General features: G+C 37.3%; 1 protein-coding gene across 2 annotated transcripts in view; it reads left to right on the forward strand.

Annotated features, from left to right (window-relative positions):
- LOC124232940 (replication factor C subunit 1) overlaps positions 1–16261 on the forward strand; it is an 80940-nt gene that overhangs the window by 10917 nt on the left and 53762 nt on the right. For both annotated transcript variants that reach the window (XM_046649885.1, XM_046649886.1), the window contains exons 2-4: positions 2518–2646; positions 8601–8676; positions 10251–10373. In XM_046649885.1, the coding sequence (XP_046505841.1) occupies positions 2518–2646; positions 8601–8676; positions 10251–10373 (328 nt within the window). The remainder of the gene's footprint in view (positions 1–2517; positions 2647–8600; positions 8677–10250; positions 10374–16261) is intronic.

The raw sequence follows: 16261 nt of genomic DNA on the forward strand, positions 1-16261 counted from the left end.
AATAAACTTGTTCTTCTTCATTTTGTGAAATCATTGAAGACCTGGAATACTAGACAGAATATTAATTGAAGAGTAAGGTGAAGTCGCACTATAAATTAAGGCCAAATTGGTGACCTTTGCATCTAGAGATTTATACACAAGATGGTCCTAAAAAGGTATGAGTAGAATGTCTTTCATTCTCTTGGAAATTCTTTTCCAGAAGTTTAGAATTTTAGTGTATATTGAGTTATGTCAGGATGCTGTAATTTTATTTAACTGTTCTACTGCCATCAGAGTATAAGGGCATGGGGCATCAGCATAAGTGCAGGAGAGTAGCGTAGAATAAAGGGAAAGGAAAAGAAAGGGAATGTGAAAAGAAGGAATTACTTAGGAAAGAGTGTGGCAATGCTGAGGAGTGGCAGTGTGGTACAGACAAAAACCAGAGAGCTGAACGTTACCAACAGTGCCATTTCCTGAATTATGTTTTGTTTTCTTTCTCTTTGTGGTTTTAAGCATTTATGGGCCTAAAACAGATTGAAAACCATCATTGTTTTTAACCTGATTATTAATCTTCAGTTTTGGTATTTCCATGGTGCATGTGGGGTGGGGGGGGTGTGTGTGTGTATATATATGTATGCGTATGCATGTTTAAACAATCACCACTATTAGAATGAAGAATCACTTGGTAATTTTAAGAGTGAAACTCCAATGTGAAACTTTCATTTCCTCCAGAAGCAATAAAGTAAGTAGTTGTCAGCCTCAAACTCAATTCGTTGCAAGTTATACGGAAGACTGTGGCTTTCTTTATCATCCATCTTTTCCTTAGTGCCTGACACAAATCTCCTGGTTTCATAGCTGAGGTATCCATTCCATAAACAGTATTTTTTAGAGTTAGATTTTATTAGGATGTACTTGTGATTTTTCTGTATTATGAAATTTACAAAAGAACGTATAAAACCAGGGAAGTCTTTAATCTTTTTGAAAAATTTAACATGCCTGTATACCTCATTTTTCTGCTTTGTTTATTGGCTTAGTCGCAAAGCTAAAATATGCTTGTGTGTTTAGTCTAACACAGTTGTTTCAAACTTTCAACATTTTAAGAGTATGGCAATTACTGCCAAGATCTAGGAAATAATTGTTAACTTTCTTATACTTTACGAAGTACTTTTATAGGCATTTTCCTCACAACAATAAAGAGAAAGAGGTTGGAACAGGTAAGAAGGGTTGAAAACTCACTCAGGATTATAACCATCAAGGATGGGAAGAGGGAAATTGGTACAGCTGGTTCTTTAAACCCAGTTCTTTGAAATTTAGATTGTAAGTTCTCATTATTCTGTATTCCTTATACTCCTGCCTGTGAGCAGAGATAACCGTAAATGGAGATGTTTCAGTGATATGAAGGGATAATAGTTCATAAACGGGGTGAAGGGAAGCTTTTTACTGAGCCAAAGTAGTGATAGATGCATAATTAATCCTCATAAAGTGTAGGTACTATTAGTCCCTCTTTACTGATGAGAAAGCAGATGTAGATAAATTAAAGTAAGTTGCCCAAGGCCACACAGATAGAAAGCACCAGAGCAGAGATTCAAACCAATGCTTTCTAATTCTAAGGTCTGTTTCCTGTTCTCTATACCACAGTTTCTTCAAAGCTAAAATTGGATAGGGTAGGGAAGAATATGTATGATAAGGATAAGAAAAGTGAGTGATTTTAGTTGTAAATTACATCATAGATGTTTCAGCATGGTTAATTTGAATTCTGCAGTTTAACATGGTGGAGGGGGTGTAGAGTAAGTAAGAAGAGTATTGTAATAAGCATCAGATTTTTTTCTTCAGGGCGCTGGCCTGGTGGCATAGTGGTTAAGTTTGCGTGCTCTTCTTTAGCAGCCTGGGGTTCGCAGGTTTGGATCCCTGGCACGGACCTCGCACTGCTCATCAGGCCATGCTGTGGCGGCATCCCACATAAAATAGAGAAAGAGTGGCACAGATGTTAGCTCAGGGCCAATTTTCCTCAAAAATTTTTTTTTCAGAATTTGGAAAAATCATGTAAAGGAAAATAATGTCAGGGTTCTTAATTATTAAGGTTTTAAATGATCAGCATTGTGAGAGTTATTCTTCTCTCCAACTGGAGTATAAATCCTATGGGCAAGAATTGTATTCTTCAACTCTTTGTCTTCTCCCCTCCTGTGCCTGGGGTAATGGGATGAGTGTGTGTATGCATGACCAATAGATACCTTTTACTTGCACCCCTGTGTAATTGTGCTGTTGTTAACAAAGATTTCAGTTTCTTATGTTTCCCTGTTTTTGGCCAGATTCTGAGAATTAATATTACTTTTCATTAGGCAAATTATTTTTAGCTCAGGTACTTTTATCAGTTAACTTTTGCATATAAAAGGAATGCTGCTGCATATGGAACTATGTTACTAAGAAGAAATTACTCGGCATAACCCAGTGTGTGTGTGTAGAGCTGTCCCTTTTTACAATGGAAATAGAATTTTGTGTAGTTAATGTTTATGTATGAATCCTCTTTTATGTTTTTAGGATATTCGGAAATTCTTTGGGGTTATACCAAGTGGAAAGAAACTTGCAAGTGAAACAGTAAAGAAGAATGAGAAAACAAAGTCTGCTGAAGAAACTTTAAAAGCAAAGAAAGGAATAAAGGAAATCAAGGTCAGTTTTCCAAATACAATTTAGAATTGTATGAAAGGTTAAATAAACTCTGTTCCTAGACTTGATAGGACTTGAGGGAGCCTTGAGTAAATATAGATTTCAACTCATTTAACAGAGGAAGAAGAACAGTAATAAGGTTTTACTTATTTCTAATTAATATATGTTACTTCATTCATAGCTTGGTGCTTTCCTGAAGTAGAGATGGAGCACTTTTTAGTTGTTAAAACTTTGTGTTTTGGGGCTGGCCCCATGGCCAAGTAGTTAAGTTTGTGTGCTCTGCTTCGGCAGCCCAGGGTTTCACAGGTTCAGATCCTGGGCGCGGACCTAGCACTGCTCATCAAACCATGCTGAAGTGGTGTCCCACATGCCACAACTGGAAGAACCCACAACTAAAAATGTATATAACCATCTACTGGGGGGCTTTGGGGAGAAGAAGGAAAAATAAAATCTTTAAAGTAAACAAACAAACAAAACTTTGTGTTTTAAGACCAAAGTTTGCTCATAGAGTCATGAGCTCCTATTCCTGGTAAATGCTATTGGACTTCAGGTGAGGGAGGCCTTTGGAGGAAAGCTTTATTTTTTTCCCCGTGCTCCTTGGGTCTCAGAGAAGTTAAGATATAATGTCACTATGGAAAGCATGCAATGGCTACAATGTGCATCAGAGTTAATATAGTTCCACTTCATGTAAAATGTAAGAATTTTGCAATTCTACGGGTCTCTTTAACCACCACTCCATCCTTTATCTCCTAGTTGTCATATGTATTATATCTACATATGTTAATACTCCACATTCAGTGTAATAATTTTTGCTTTAAACAGATGTGTTTTAAAGAATTTAAGAGGGGAAATTGCTTTTTTATATTTATCCACTTATTTGCCATTTCTGGTGCTTTTCATTTCTTATTAAAGATCTCAATTTCCATCTAATATTTTCTTTAAACCTAAAGAATTTTCTTTAGCATTTCTTGTGTAGATCTTTTGGCAATGAATTCTGTCAGTTTTTGTTTATCTAAAAATGTCTTTATTTTGCTTTCATTCTTGAAGGATATTTTGCTGGGTATGGAATTTTGGATCGACAGTTCTTTGTTTCAGCACTTTAAGATGTTGTACTGTCTTTTGGCTTCCATTTTTTCTGGTGAGATGTTAGCAGTGATTCATACGTAGTGTTTTCTCTGGTATGTAATCTTTTTCTCCTGCTGCTTTAAAGATTTTTCTCTTTATCTTTTGTTTTCCACTTTAACTGTGATGTGCTTGGGTGTAGTTTTCTTTTGTTTATCCTGTTTAGGTTTTCTGAGCTTCTTGAATCTGTAAGTTTGTATCTTGCATCAAATTTGAGAACTTTTTGCCGTTGTTTCTTCACATATTTTTTTTGCCTCATTTTCTCTCTCTTTTCTTCTTCTGGGATTCCAATTGTATACATATTAGAATTTTGATATTGTCTCACAGATCATTGAGGCTTATTTGTATCCTTTTTTTCTCTGTACTTAAGATTAGATAATTTCTTTATTACTGTCTTCAAATTCATTACTCTTGTGTCATCTCCAGTTTGCTGTTAAGCCTGTGCTGTGAATATTTTATTTTAAATATGGTATTTGTCAATTCTAGAATTTCCATTTGGTTCCTTTTCATAGTTTTTATTTCTCTCCTTTATGTTCTTGAATGTAGTTACAATAGATGCTTTAAAATTCTTGTCTGTTAATTCTAAGATCTCTGTTATATCAGGATTGGTCTTTATTAGGTGCCTTTTCTCTTGAATCTATGGCTCAGGTATTACTCAGCTTGGGCTACCATAACAAAATACCATAGACTTGGTGGCTTAAACAATAGAAATTTATGTTCTTACAGTTCTAGAGGCTAGAAGTCTGTGATTAAGGTTCCAGGTGATTCAGTTTCTGGTGAGAGCTCTCTTTCTGGTTTACAGCTGGCTACCTTCTTGTTGTGTCCTCACATACCCTTTCCTTGGTGTGAATGCATGGGGAGGGAGGTTGAAAGTGAGCAAGATAGCGAGCAAGTGAGTGTGCACATGTGTGTGTGCAAATGAGCTCTCTGGTGTCTCTTCTTATAAGGACACTAATTTTTATCAGATAAAGGCCCCATCTTTATGATCTCATTTAACCTTAATTACAGTCGTGCATCAGTAATGATGGGATAAGTTCTGAGAAATGCATTGTTAGGTGATTTCTTTGTTGTACGAACATCATAGAGTGTGCTTACACAAACTTAGATGGTATAGTCTACTGCGCATCTAGGCTATATGGTACTAATATTCTGTGACTGCCATCATATGTATCTGTCTGTCATATATGTAGTACATCTCCGACTAGAACGTCATTGTGCAACACATGACAGTACTTTCTTAGAGACTCTATATCCAAATACAGCCACACTGGGGGTTAGAGATTCAACATATGAATTTTTGGAGGACAGAAACATTCAGTCCATAACATTCTGCCAATGACCCCCAAAATGCATGTCCTTCTCACATTCACAATATGTCCACTCCATCCTAACAGCCCCCACAAGTTTTAACTCATTGCAACTCTAAAGTCTGAAGTCCAACGTCTCATCTAAATATCGTCGAAATCAGATATGTGTGAGACTTAGGTATGATTCTTTCTGAGGGAAAATTCCTCTCCATCTGTGAACCTGTGAAACCAGACAAGTTATGTGTTTTCAAAATCCACTGGTAAGAAAGGCGTAGAATAGACATTCCCATTTCAAAAGGGAGAAATCAGAAGGAAGAAAAGTGTGATGGGTCCCAGGCAAGTCCAAAATCTAGCAAGGCAAATTCCATTAGATCTTAAACCTTGAGAATAATCCTCTTGGGCTCAATGCCCTGCCTTCTGGACCCACTGGGACAGTGGTGTCACCCCCACAGCTCTGCAGAGTGGTCCCGCCTTCAAAGCTTCTGGGCAGAGCCTGTCTGATCTGTTGAGACAAGAAATAAGGTAGCCCTGATCTCTGAATCACCTTCAGGGTCACTCTTCCCTTTTCTTGGAGAATAGTGCAGGTTTACAGTCGAGTAGCTTTGTTGTCCTGTCTTGTAGAATCAAGAAGCCTGACAGCTTTCCTTCATTTTGTTCCCTTCATTTAAAACCAGCCATATGTTTCTGCTTCTATAGTCCAGCTACACTCTTGGTGTTCTCTTCAGAACACACTTTCTCACTTCTTGTACTGTGGACAGGCTGAGAATTTTCCAAGTCTTTAAGTTCTGGTTCCTTTTTGCTTAATAGTTCAGTTCATCTCGCTCCTCTTATATTTTACTGCAGTCAGGAGGACCCAGGCCGTACCTTCCAACATTTCACTTAGAAATCTCCTCAGCTATTTCGTTGTTCCAATGTTCTGTCTGTTCACAAATACAATTTATATGTTTCACTGGAGCACAATTCAGCCAAGTTCTTTGCCATTTTATAACAAGAATCACCTTTCCTGCAGTTTCTGATAACCTCATTTCTGTCTGAGATCATACCAGAATGGTTTGTAATGTTTATATTTCTGCCAACATTCACTTTATCATGATATATGTATTCTCTTAGACAGTAGAGACTTTCTCTATAGTTCTCATCTTTTCTCCCTGAGACCTTGCCAGAACTGCCTGTAACATCCATATTTTCAGCAAAGTCCCTTCATAGTAGTCTAGGCTTATTCTGGCATGCAGCTCAAACTCCTCCAGTCTCTACCATTACCCAGTTCTAAAGCCATTTCCATATTTTAGGTATTTGTTATAGCAGCACTCCACTTCTCAGTAATAAAATCTGTATTAGTCAGGGTTCTTCAGAGAAGCAGAACCATTAGGAGATATATGTATATATATGTGTGTGTGTATATAAAATTTATTTATTTATTACAAAGAATTGATTCACTTGATGATGGAGGCTGGCAAGTCCCAAGACCTACAGTTGGCAAGCTGAAGACCCAGGATAGCTGGTGGTGTAGTTCAAGTGTGAGTCCAAGGGCCTGTGAGTGAGGAGAGCTGATGGTGTTGTTCCCAGTCTGAAGGCTAGCAGGCTTGAGACCCAGGAAGAGCTGATGTTTCCGTTCAGGTCTGAAGGCAGGAAAAACTGGTGTCTCAGCTTGAAGGCAGTCAGGAAGGAAAAATTCCTTCTTGTTTGGGAGAGGGTCAACCTTTGTTCTCTTCAGGCCTTCAACTAATGGGATGAGACCCACTCATGTTAGGGAGGGCAATCTGCTTTACTCATGCTGTCAATTTAAATGTTAAACACATCCTAAAACACCCTCATAGAAACACTCAAAATAATGTCTGACAAAATATCTGGACACTTTGTGGCCCAGTCAAATTGACACATAAAATTAACCGTCACAGGTTACATTTCCTATTTCTTTTTTTTTGTTGTTGTTGAGGATGATTCACCCTGAGCTAACATCTGTTGCCAATCTTCCTCTTTTTGCTTGAGGAAGATTCGCCCTGAGCTGACATCTGTGCCAGTCTTCCCCTATTTTGTATGTGAGATGCCATCACAGCATGGCTGCTGACAAGTGGTGTAGGTCCACGCCTGGGAACTGAACCTGGGCTGCTGAAGTGGAGTGCACCAAACTTAACCACTAGGCCTTGGGGCCAGCCCCACATTTCCTATTTCTTTGTATGTCTGGTTATTTTGGATTTACCTTAGACAGTGTGAATGATAGAGTGTGGGTACTTTGGATTTTGTTATATTCTTCCAAAAAGTGTTAATTCATTTGGTTTAGCAGGCAGTTAACTTGGCTGAACTCAAACTCCAAATTCTTATTTCCCCTGTGATGGGCAGCAGCTAAAATCTTTGTTCAATTCTTTTTTTTTTTTAATTTATTTATTTTATTTTTAATTAATTTTTCTTTTGAGGAAGATTAGCTGTGAGCTAACATCTGCTGCCAATCCTCCTCTTTTTGCTGAGGAAGACTGGCCCTGAGCTAACATCCATGCCCATCTTCCTTGACTTTACATGTGGGATGCCTACCACAGCATGGCCTTCTGAGCGGTGCCATGTCCGCACCTGGGATCCGAACTGGCGACCCCAGGCCGCTGAAGTGGAATGTGTGCACTTAACTGCTGCACCGTCGGGCTGGCCCCTGTTCAATTCTTTTAACCTTAGCTGGACACTTGCTGTATCATGCATACCTATTTCGGGAGACAGCCCCCTTCTGTGGCTCTCTCACTTCTGGGCTACCTTCTGCTCTTACTTTGAAGTTATTGTATTTGCTTCTGGCTCTGTCCTCTAGTCCACTGGTGTATTTGAATTATTATAATGGTTCATTTGTCTCATTTTGTTGCAAGCTAGTTGATTGTTCTTATATTTTTGACGTTTTATTATAATGGATAGAAACATATTCCTACCTTATAATTGATAACATCAGTTTTTTTTCTGTCTTCTTTCTTGATGCTTTTTGGGAAAATTTGAATATGTTCAAAATGTGATGTATAACTAAAAAATAAAAATAATACCTTTTGCCTTGGTTTTATTTAGTTTTCCAACAGGCATTGGGTTGTGGTGGGCCCACAACCCCTTAGCTTTATTTCTGTCTCTATCTGTCATTTTCAGGAAGCACTTGCTGTGTACTACCTGATATTCTTTTACTCTTTGTTATATATAGGTTAGTGTTGAAAGTGGAGCTGAATACTACAGCTTTTTCTATAATTCTTTCTTTCACATCTGGTGCAGTTATCATCTGGCCTGTTCTGTAGCCTATTCAGGGCATTATTGACATTTGGGGCTGCATAATTCTGTGTTGTGGAGTACTGTCCTGTGCATTGTAGGATGTTTAGCAGCATCCTTAGTCTACCCCTTAGATGCTAGTAACCCTCCTCCCCAACACCCCCAGTTATGACAGGCAAAAATGTCTCCCGGGGGTGCGGAATATCTCCTAGTTGAGAATCACTGAGCCCAAGTCTAATGAAGAAAAAATGGCTAAGTTATATAGGCTTCTTTGTGTTCTAATTATACTGTGATATTTTATAGGTAAATAGTTCTTGTGAAGAAGATGACTTTAAACAGAAGCAACCAAACAAGAAAAAGAGGATCATCTATGATTCAGGTAATATTTCTTGTGAGGAGCTTTAAAGTTTAAAAATTATTTTATATCCCTTAAACAGCATTTTCCAAACTAGTGTTCTCTCTACAATGGTAGCGGGTGCTATGAGTAGAGGGCCGTATGCCCAAATAAAGTTGAAAATAATTTTATCCTACTGCAGAATTTATCTAAATATGTCAATATATTAAAGATTTGTTCAGAGAGGGATAAAGTATATAGCATGTCTCAAACTTACTTTGAAAATATTACATTTATTTTTAAAAATATTCGTGTTACCTTCTCTTCCAGCTGAGGTCCTTGGAAACTGAACTTGAAAAAATAATGCCTTAGAAACAGATCTGAAATTTAATTTTCGTGCTTTTGATCTGGTCCTTTTTTGTTGCACTTAAAATAGAACAAACGCAATTTAAAAACTTTTCTTTGCATATACTTTTAAGATAGGGAATATAAATTTTTGCGCATGCCTTTTTTGGTATGTTAAAATAATGGTAGAACTCCGGAAGTGTTAGGTTTTGCTTTTGTGGAGAAGATCCATGTGGTGTGAATTCTTAAAATTAAGAGTGTAACCTAAGAAAGCATTTACAGATTGTCAGGATTTTGACAATGGTAGTAAAAGTTCTGCCTCAATTCTGAAAGTGCTTGAGTGTTTATTGTGGGTCCTTTACTGCTGTATACTGTTGAGAATTTGAAAGGTACATATCCCCATTTCCCAGGAATTTCCATCTTTTTGGAAACTGGAAGTTTCATTGTTTGATACAATTTAGAACGGTATGAGAGAGGATTTGTAAAAGCATGGTGAAGAGGAACGACACTAAAGTTTATGAAACACCTATTTTGTACCCAGCACTATGCTAGGTACTTACACTTTGTCCTGACTTACGTTTAAGGGCTCTGGGCGATTAGGCGGTGGTAGACAAACTAATGGCCCCCAAAGATGTCTATGGCCTAATTCTTGGAATCTATGAATATGTTAGTTTACATGGCAAAGGGAAATTACAGTTGTAGGTGGCATTAAAATTGCCAATCAGATGACCTTAGAATAGAGAGATTATCTTGGATTATCCGGGTGGGTCCAATGTAGTCACAAGGACGAGGGTGACAGAAGAAGAGACAGAGATCGACTATGCAAGAAGGCCAGAGAGATGGCAGCATGAGAAGGACTTTGCCTAATGTTGCTCATTTTGAAGATGGAGGAAGGGGGATGTGAGCCAAGGGATGCTGGCAGACACGGAAACTGGAAGAGGCAAGAAATGGATTCTTCCCTAGAGTATCCAGAAAGGAACACAGTCCTGCTAAGACCTTGATCTTAGCCCAATGAGATCCATATCGGATTTCTATCTTCCAGAACTGTAAGATGATAAATTTGTCTTGTTTAAGCTACTGAGTTTGTGGTGATTTGTTATAGCAGCCATATGAAACTAATGCAAAGACTTAACACTGGGTAGAAGTAACCTGTGGGAGTCTCATGAGAGTGTGTCTCGGAAAGGGCCTTGAGGGACCGGTTAGCAATAACCGCTTTAGAAACACACTGTATTATAATACTTCTTTTCAAAGTTTTATTTTCTTCTCATGTACAGATTCAGAATCAGAGGAGACAGTGCAGGTAAAAAATGCCAAAAAGCAACCAGAAAAATTGCCATTGTCTTCTAAACCTGGTAAAATTCTGCGGCAGGATCCTGTTACATACATTTCAGAAACAGGTAAGGGCATTGAATATGTTTAATGTTTTAGATAGAAGCAGCGTGTGTCACGTTCTTATGCTTTTCATGGGTGTCTAAATGTACCTCCTTCACTTTGAATTGAATTTCTGTTGCCTTGTTTTTCTTTCTTCTCCCCAAAGCTCCCCCAGTGCATAGTTGTATGTTCTAGTTGTAGGTCCTTCTGGTTGTGCTGTGTGGAACACCGCCTCAGCATGGTCTGATGAGAGGTGCCATGTCGGCAAAACCCCGGGCCGCTGAGGCAGAGTGCGCGAACTTAACCACTTGGCCACGGGGCTGGCCCCTCTATTGCCCTTTTCACTTTGTTGAATTATGTTTATCAGGGGAAGGCTGCATCTTTGGCATTTTCTGTGGGTTAAGGGCCAATTCCCCTGTAATATTTTTAAGTGCTCTATGTTGAATCATATAAGTTGAAGCTCTATCTTGAATCATGTATTAAAATATTATTGTATTGTTTTAAAACTTTTTTATGTAAGTTTTTTATTTTGCATGCTGAAGTCATAATAATCTAGGTTTATAATGATTATTTATATTTGTGATTTATAACCTAGCACAGATGTGACCTGAATTCCTTATATTCTCTGGTGACTAAAGATTTTAGCATTGGCTTTTTTTAAAAAAAGGTTGTTTTTGTACTTAAATTTATTTCTGTTTGATCTGTTTTGAGTGGTGGAAAAGCAAAAGACATTTATAAATTATTGTGCACTAATCTTAAGATTTCATAGCATAAATATTTGTTTCATGGGTAGTGTTCTTTTATAGTGAGGAGCCCTGAATTACGTTGTCATCTTAGCAAAAAGCTCACAGGGATTTGTTGTAAAGGCCTTTTGATTATAGCATTGTTAACTCCTAGAAGAGACCATACTAGCAATAAAAGGTCAGCTATATTAATCTTCAAACTTACAGAGCCTGTTGAATCGGTTCCTATATGGAAATACTTGAAGGAGCCGTGAGGGCATCTGATACCTCATTAGTTTGTTGATATTGAAGAAAACCTCTGAAACCATTATTTTTGCACTCTGCTACTTGAATTGCTAGTAAAGTGAATACATCTGGTTTGAAGAGATAAGGTAAAAGCCACATAATTATTTTGGCACAGTATGTTGCTAACATTCAACAAACATTTATTGAGTGTCTTTTGTGTCCCAAATACTCGGTACTGGGGATACAAAAGATGACTAAAGACTCCAAGTATTGTAGGAGTTGCCTGAGGCTGCAATATGCAGCAGTCAGGAAGAGGGCTTGATGGAGAGGGTAAGACTTGATCTGGCCATTGAAGGGTGAGCAGGTGACGGGGGGAAGAACACATCAGGTGAAGGGGATGGAACTTTTTAAGGCACAGCACCCAGTACAAGACTTGATATGTTCGTAGGACACTGGAAAGATTGCTTGCCCACATGATGAGGAGTAGCGGTAGGTAGATGAAGCCAGATTAGGGAAGATGTTGCAAGCTAGGCAGATGAATTTAGACTTAACATAGCAGGTGAAAGAGAACCATTAAAGTTTTTGAAAAGAGTTGTGTTATGCTGAAAATAGTATTTGAGGGTGATTGCTAGATTACTAGGTGGGATAGAGTGGAGAAACTATAATTGGGGAGGTCGAGGCATTTATAGTAATCTAGGAGTGAAGTAATGAGAGTCTTAAAAAATTAGCAATATTAAGGGACTGATCTATAAACCTTTTTTCAGATGAATTACAGATTGGGTTTTTGGATTACCTATGAGCTTCACTGAGCCGTGCTATCTATGGGTACTATAATTAGGATAATTGGACAGTTGTTGTTATTAGCATGCTTAAGATTCTTCTTTTTTTTTTTTAAATAACAGCTTTATTGAGTTGAAATTCACATATCATACAATTCACCTTTAAAGTTTTAATGTTATTGGAACTTGCAGATGAAAGCCAAGATTTTTGGATATATGAGTAAAAGTAAAACTTTGCTTATATGTATGAGCTATTATTTGAGAGTATGAAGATGGTACTCATGGTAGATAAATTGGTCAGTAAGTAGGGAATGAAACAGGAAAGATACTCCGTGTGTTGTAGAAGGAACCTCAGACTGGAAGGTCAGAAGCTCTGCCTGGAGGGTGCATCCTATCTTCCCTTCTAACACCTGTGCTAAAGCTAAAGCTCAGTGAGTCTGTCCCCCTTTCTATAAAGCACAAACACTAATTGCATAGGCTTCTTGGGAAAACTTAATGGGATGCTGCATGTGAAAGGGCCAGACCCAGTGCCTGACACAGTTAATAGGAAGTGGTCAAAAGGAAAAAAGAAAAAGACAAACAAGAAGCCCACAGGTGAGCTTTGTGGGTTCTCTGGGACGTTTATTTGATGAAGTTGTTCAAATGATCAAGGGCAAAATGTAAGCGCTGTGAACATATTATCTGTAAAATTCTTGGTAAACTGAGACATTTCTTCACTATGGCAGGTGGTGGGTAGATTCTTTAACCTTATTGTTCTGTTGCTAAATATGTGCTCAGGCACATTGTGCAAATGAACTCTTCCATTAAGAGGCCCCCTTCTTAGATCTGGCCACCCTTGTGAAGGTTTGAATATGTGGGAGGGATACTAAAAACAGTATGGCGATAGGTTTATTGTGTAACTGAAGGTGGTGTGATCAAATTGTCCAGTGACACCCTGAAAATGTCAAAGTTAGTGTGCAGACGGCCATGGCCTTCAACTGTGGATCAAGGCTATCGTTATCTTGTGATTTTAGGTACACAGAAGGGTCAGACATTTTAAGCTCTGATCACAGATTTTCTTTAACACGGGATTGTTTATTTCAGACCAGGTATTTCCAAATGTTATTTTCTGAAGAGATGTCCAGCATTTAATCTGAAATTTTTATGAGCATTAGGCAGTGTTTATGTCATTCTGCTGGTGGTATGTACATGTGAAAGTGAGTATTATTCCTTGTTTTAGCTTAAAATGGGTACAATGTACCCATCTAATGTGATGTTCAGTATTACATAGGATTTTGTTTTTTCTTAGAATTGAGATATAGGAAAGAAGCTAGCTGTTTTCTTGCCTGTTTTATCTTCTCATACTTTTTTATTCCTTGAAATGATAGGTGTATGGGATGAAGATAAGCCCTTTTTCTTCTTTTAATAAATGAGAATGAAGCTGTTAAGTCCACAATATAATTAGCATAATAAAATCAGAAATAATAATGAGTTTCAAAAAAAGTGCCACTTCTTGAGATTAATACATTAACTGGAAAATTCTTGATGACAAAATAGGTCTTTTATTATTCTTTACTTTTTTTAAGCTAAAACTACAGTTTTTCAGTACTGGGTCATGAATAAATATTCACATTGTAAATATAAATATTCATCAGTATAAGGTTAAATAAAATATTTGTCGTAGTAATAGTTTAAAAATAAAAATTCTAACCTAAAATTGTATTGTTTAGTTGGAGATTGGAGCTTCTTGTGGAAAAGGATTATGTGACATGATTCAGTTTTGAAAACCTCTTAATTTCAAAAGAAACGATTTTTGCCTCATTATTCTGTATTTTATCTTTTCTTTTATAAACCAGCCTTTGTGTTTTGGGTCTTTTTGTTGCAGTGTAGCATGTGTGGTGGTTAAGAGCATGAGCTCTTGAGTCAGACTGCCTGGCTTGAATCTTTGTTTACCTCCGCTGGGTCTTAGTCTCCTCATTCGGAAAATGGGGATATTGCCAGTACCTACATCAGAGGCCTTTGTGGTGGTCCAGTGAGATAATACTTGAAAAGTTCTTAAGATAGGGTCTGGCATGTGGTAAACGCTCAATAAGTATTTACTGTCATTCTTATGTTTTGACTTTCTGTGTACCTACATCTGCCTTTAAAGGCTGTGCTAAAGAAGTTTTGCTTTTGTTTAAGTACTTAGGGCGTTCTCTTGATTATGTAACTGTGCTTTAAAAATTTAGAAATTGCATTTGACCCACTTATGTTATGGATGTTATATGTGCTGTCCAGTATGGGGACGACTAGTGACATGTGGCTGTTGAGCACTTGAAATGTGATTAGCCCAAATTGAGAGTGTTGTTAGTGTGAAAAACGGATTGCAAAGACTTAGTACAAAAAAAGTAAATTATGAATAATCTTTTGGTATTGATTACATGTTGACATGATGTATTTAAATATATTGGATTAAAATATATATTGTTAAAATTAATTTCACCTGTTTCTTTTTACTTTTTTTAAATGTGGCTGTGAGTAAATTTAAAATTGTAAATGTGGCTCACATTTTATTACTATTGCACAGTGCTTTATAAACAATGAGAAATATATTTAGGAAATAACCTTAATTTAGAAATTAACGTACTTCGAGTGCTTTTGTTTTTATCATCATACAATTCTTTAGGCTGTATTATTATATTGCTCTTTTAGGCTTACCGTTTAGTTTCTTGACATATTTTTCATCAACGCTTTGATTAAATCTGTTTTCTATTTACTGATTTTTAAAATAGTTTACATTAATCTTTCAAATTACAGGAAAAGGAAAAAATTGCTTATAAATATCTTTATAGCTAACCATCGACTCTAGTGAAATGTTCTCGTAGGTTGTTAAAAACCCAAATACTTCTTGTACTGGTAAATATATTTACTTTTAGCTGTTTAATGAAATGAGAGACCTTGAGTTTTGTTTGGCAAAGATGACCTTTTATTATGCAGTTTCATCAGTAACTGGTGTTTGGTCGAAAATGGTGGGGGTTTTCCCTGCCTTGAGAATTGTTTATGACTGGTAATTTTAATTGAGCATGTGATTCCAGAGGCAGTTAGTGCTTTTGAAGTTATAATTATTTGGGGGATGTTAAATGGGAAAAAATTGGGAATGTGATGTTCTCCAGGTTACCATGTAATATCAGTGACCTATGACTTGGGAAAATAGTAGCAGAAAATATTACTGAGGATGTGTGTGTGTAACATTCTCTTTGCTAGTTTTCAGAGACATGGTTTTGTATACCAAATAGGAATAGATGCCGTATAGGATCGAGAGCTTTTCTTACATGTTTTCAGGGAAACCTAGAGTGATTGAGACAAAATTTCCTTGAAGTGAGATATGTTAAGAACTGCATATTATATTTCTTTCATTATACTTGTTCAAAAATTAATATTGATTTGTACACTAAGACTCTGTAAAAGAAACTAAGTTTAGCATTTTTGAGGATGAGTGAAGTATTTAGATTAATATTGTTTTAAATTACCTAAGTAAGGGCTGGCCTGGTGGCGTAGTGATTAAGTTTGTGCCCTCTGCTTTGGCGGCCCGGGGTTCACTGGTTCCGATCCTGGGTGCAGACTTACACACTGCTCATGAAGCCCTACTGTGGTGGTGTCCCACATACAAAATAGAGGAAGATTGGCACAGATGTTAGCTCAGGGCCAATCTTCCTCACTAGAAACAAAAAAACTTACCTAAGTAACACATTAATACATTCCCACTGAAAAAGAATTAAGCAATTCAGATAAAAATGTTCTGTTTTCTCATCCATCCTTTTGCCTTACATAACTATATAAATAAAAAATAGGGGCCAGCCCCATGGCTGAGTGGTTAAGTTCATGCACTCTTCTTCGGCGGCCCAAGGGTTTCGCTGGTTTGGATCCTGAGTGCAGACATGCTACCACTCATGAGGCTACGCTGAGGTGGTGTCCCACATATCACAACCCAAAGGACCTACAACTAGAATATGCAACTATGTGCTGGGGGGCTTTGGGGAGATGAAAAAGAAGGGAAAAGAAAGAAGCTTGGCAACAGCTGTTAGCTCAAGGTGCCAATCTTTAAAAAAAAAACCCGCATATATGTATGTGTGTATATATATGTATTTGTGTGAGTGGCGCTTTACTGTAAAATTTCTGCAGCTTGCTTTTTCATAACTTAATGTCTTC

This window comes from Equus quagga, unplaced genomic scaffold (genome assembly GCF_021613505.1).
Source record: "Equus quagga isolate Etosha38 unplaced genomic scaffold, UCLA_HA_Equagga_1.0 146_RagTag, whole genome shotgun sequence".
NCBI classification, from domain to species: domain Eukaryota; kingdom Metazoa; phylum Chordata; class Mammalia; order Perissodactyla; family Equidae; genus Equus; species Equus quagga.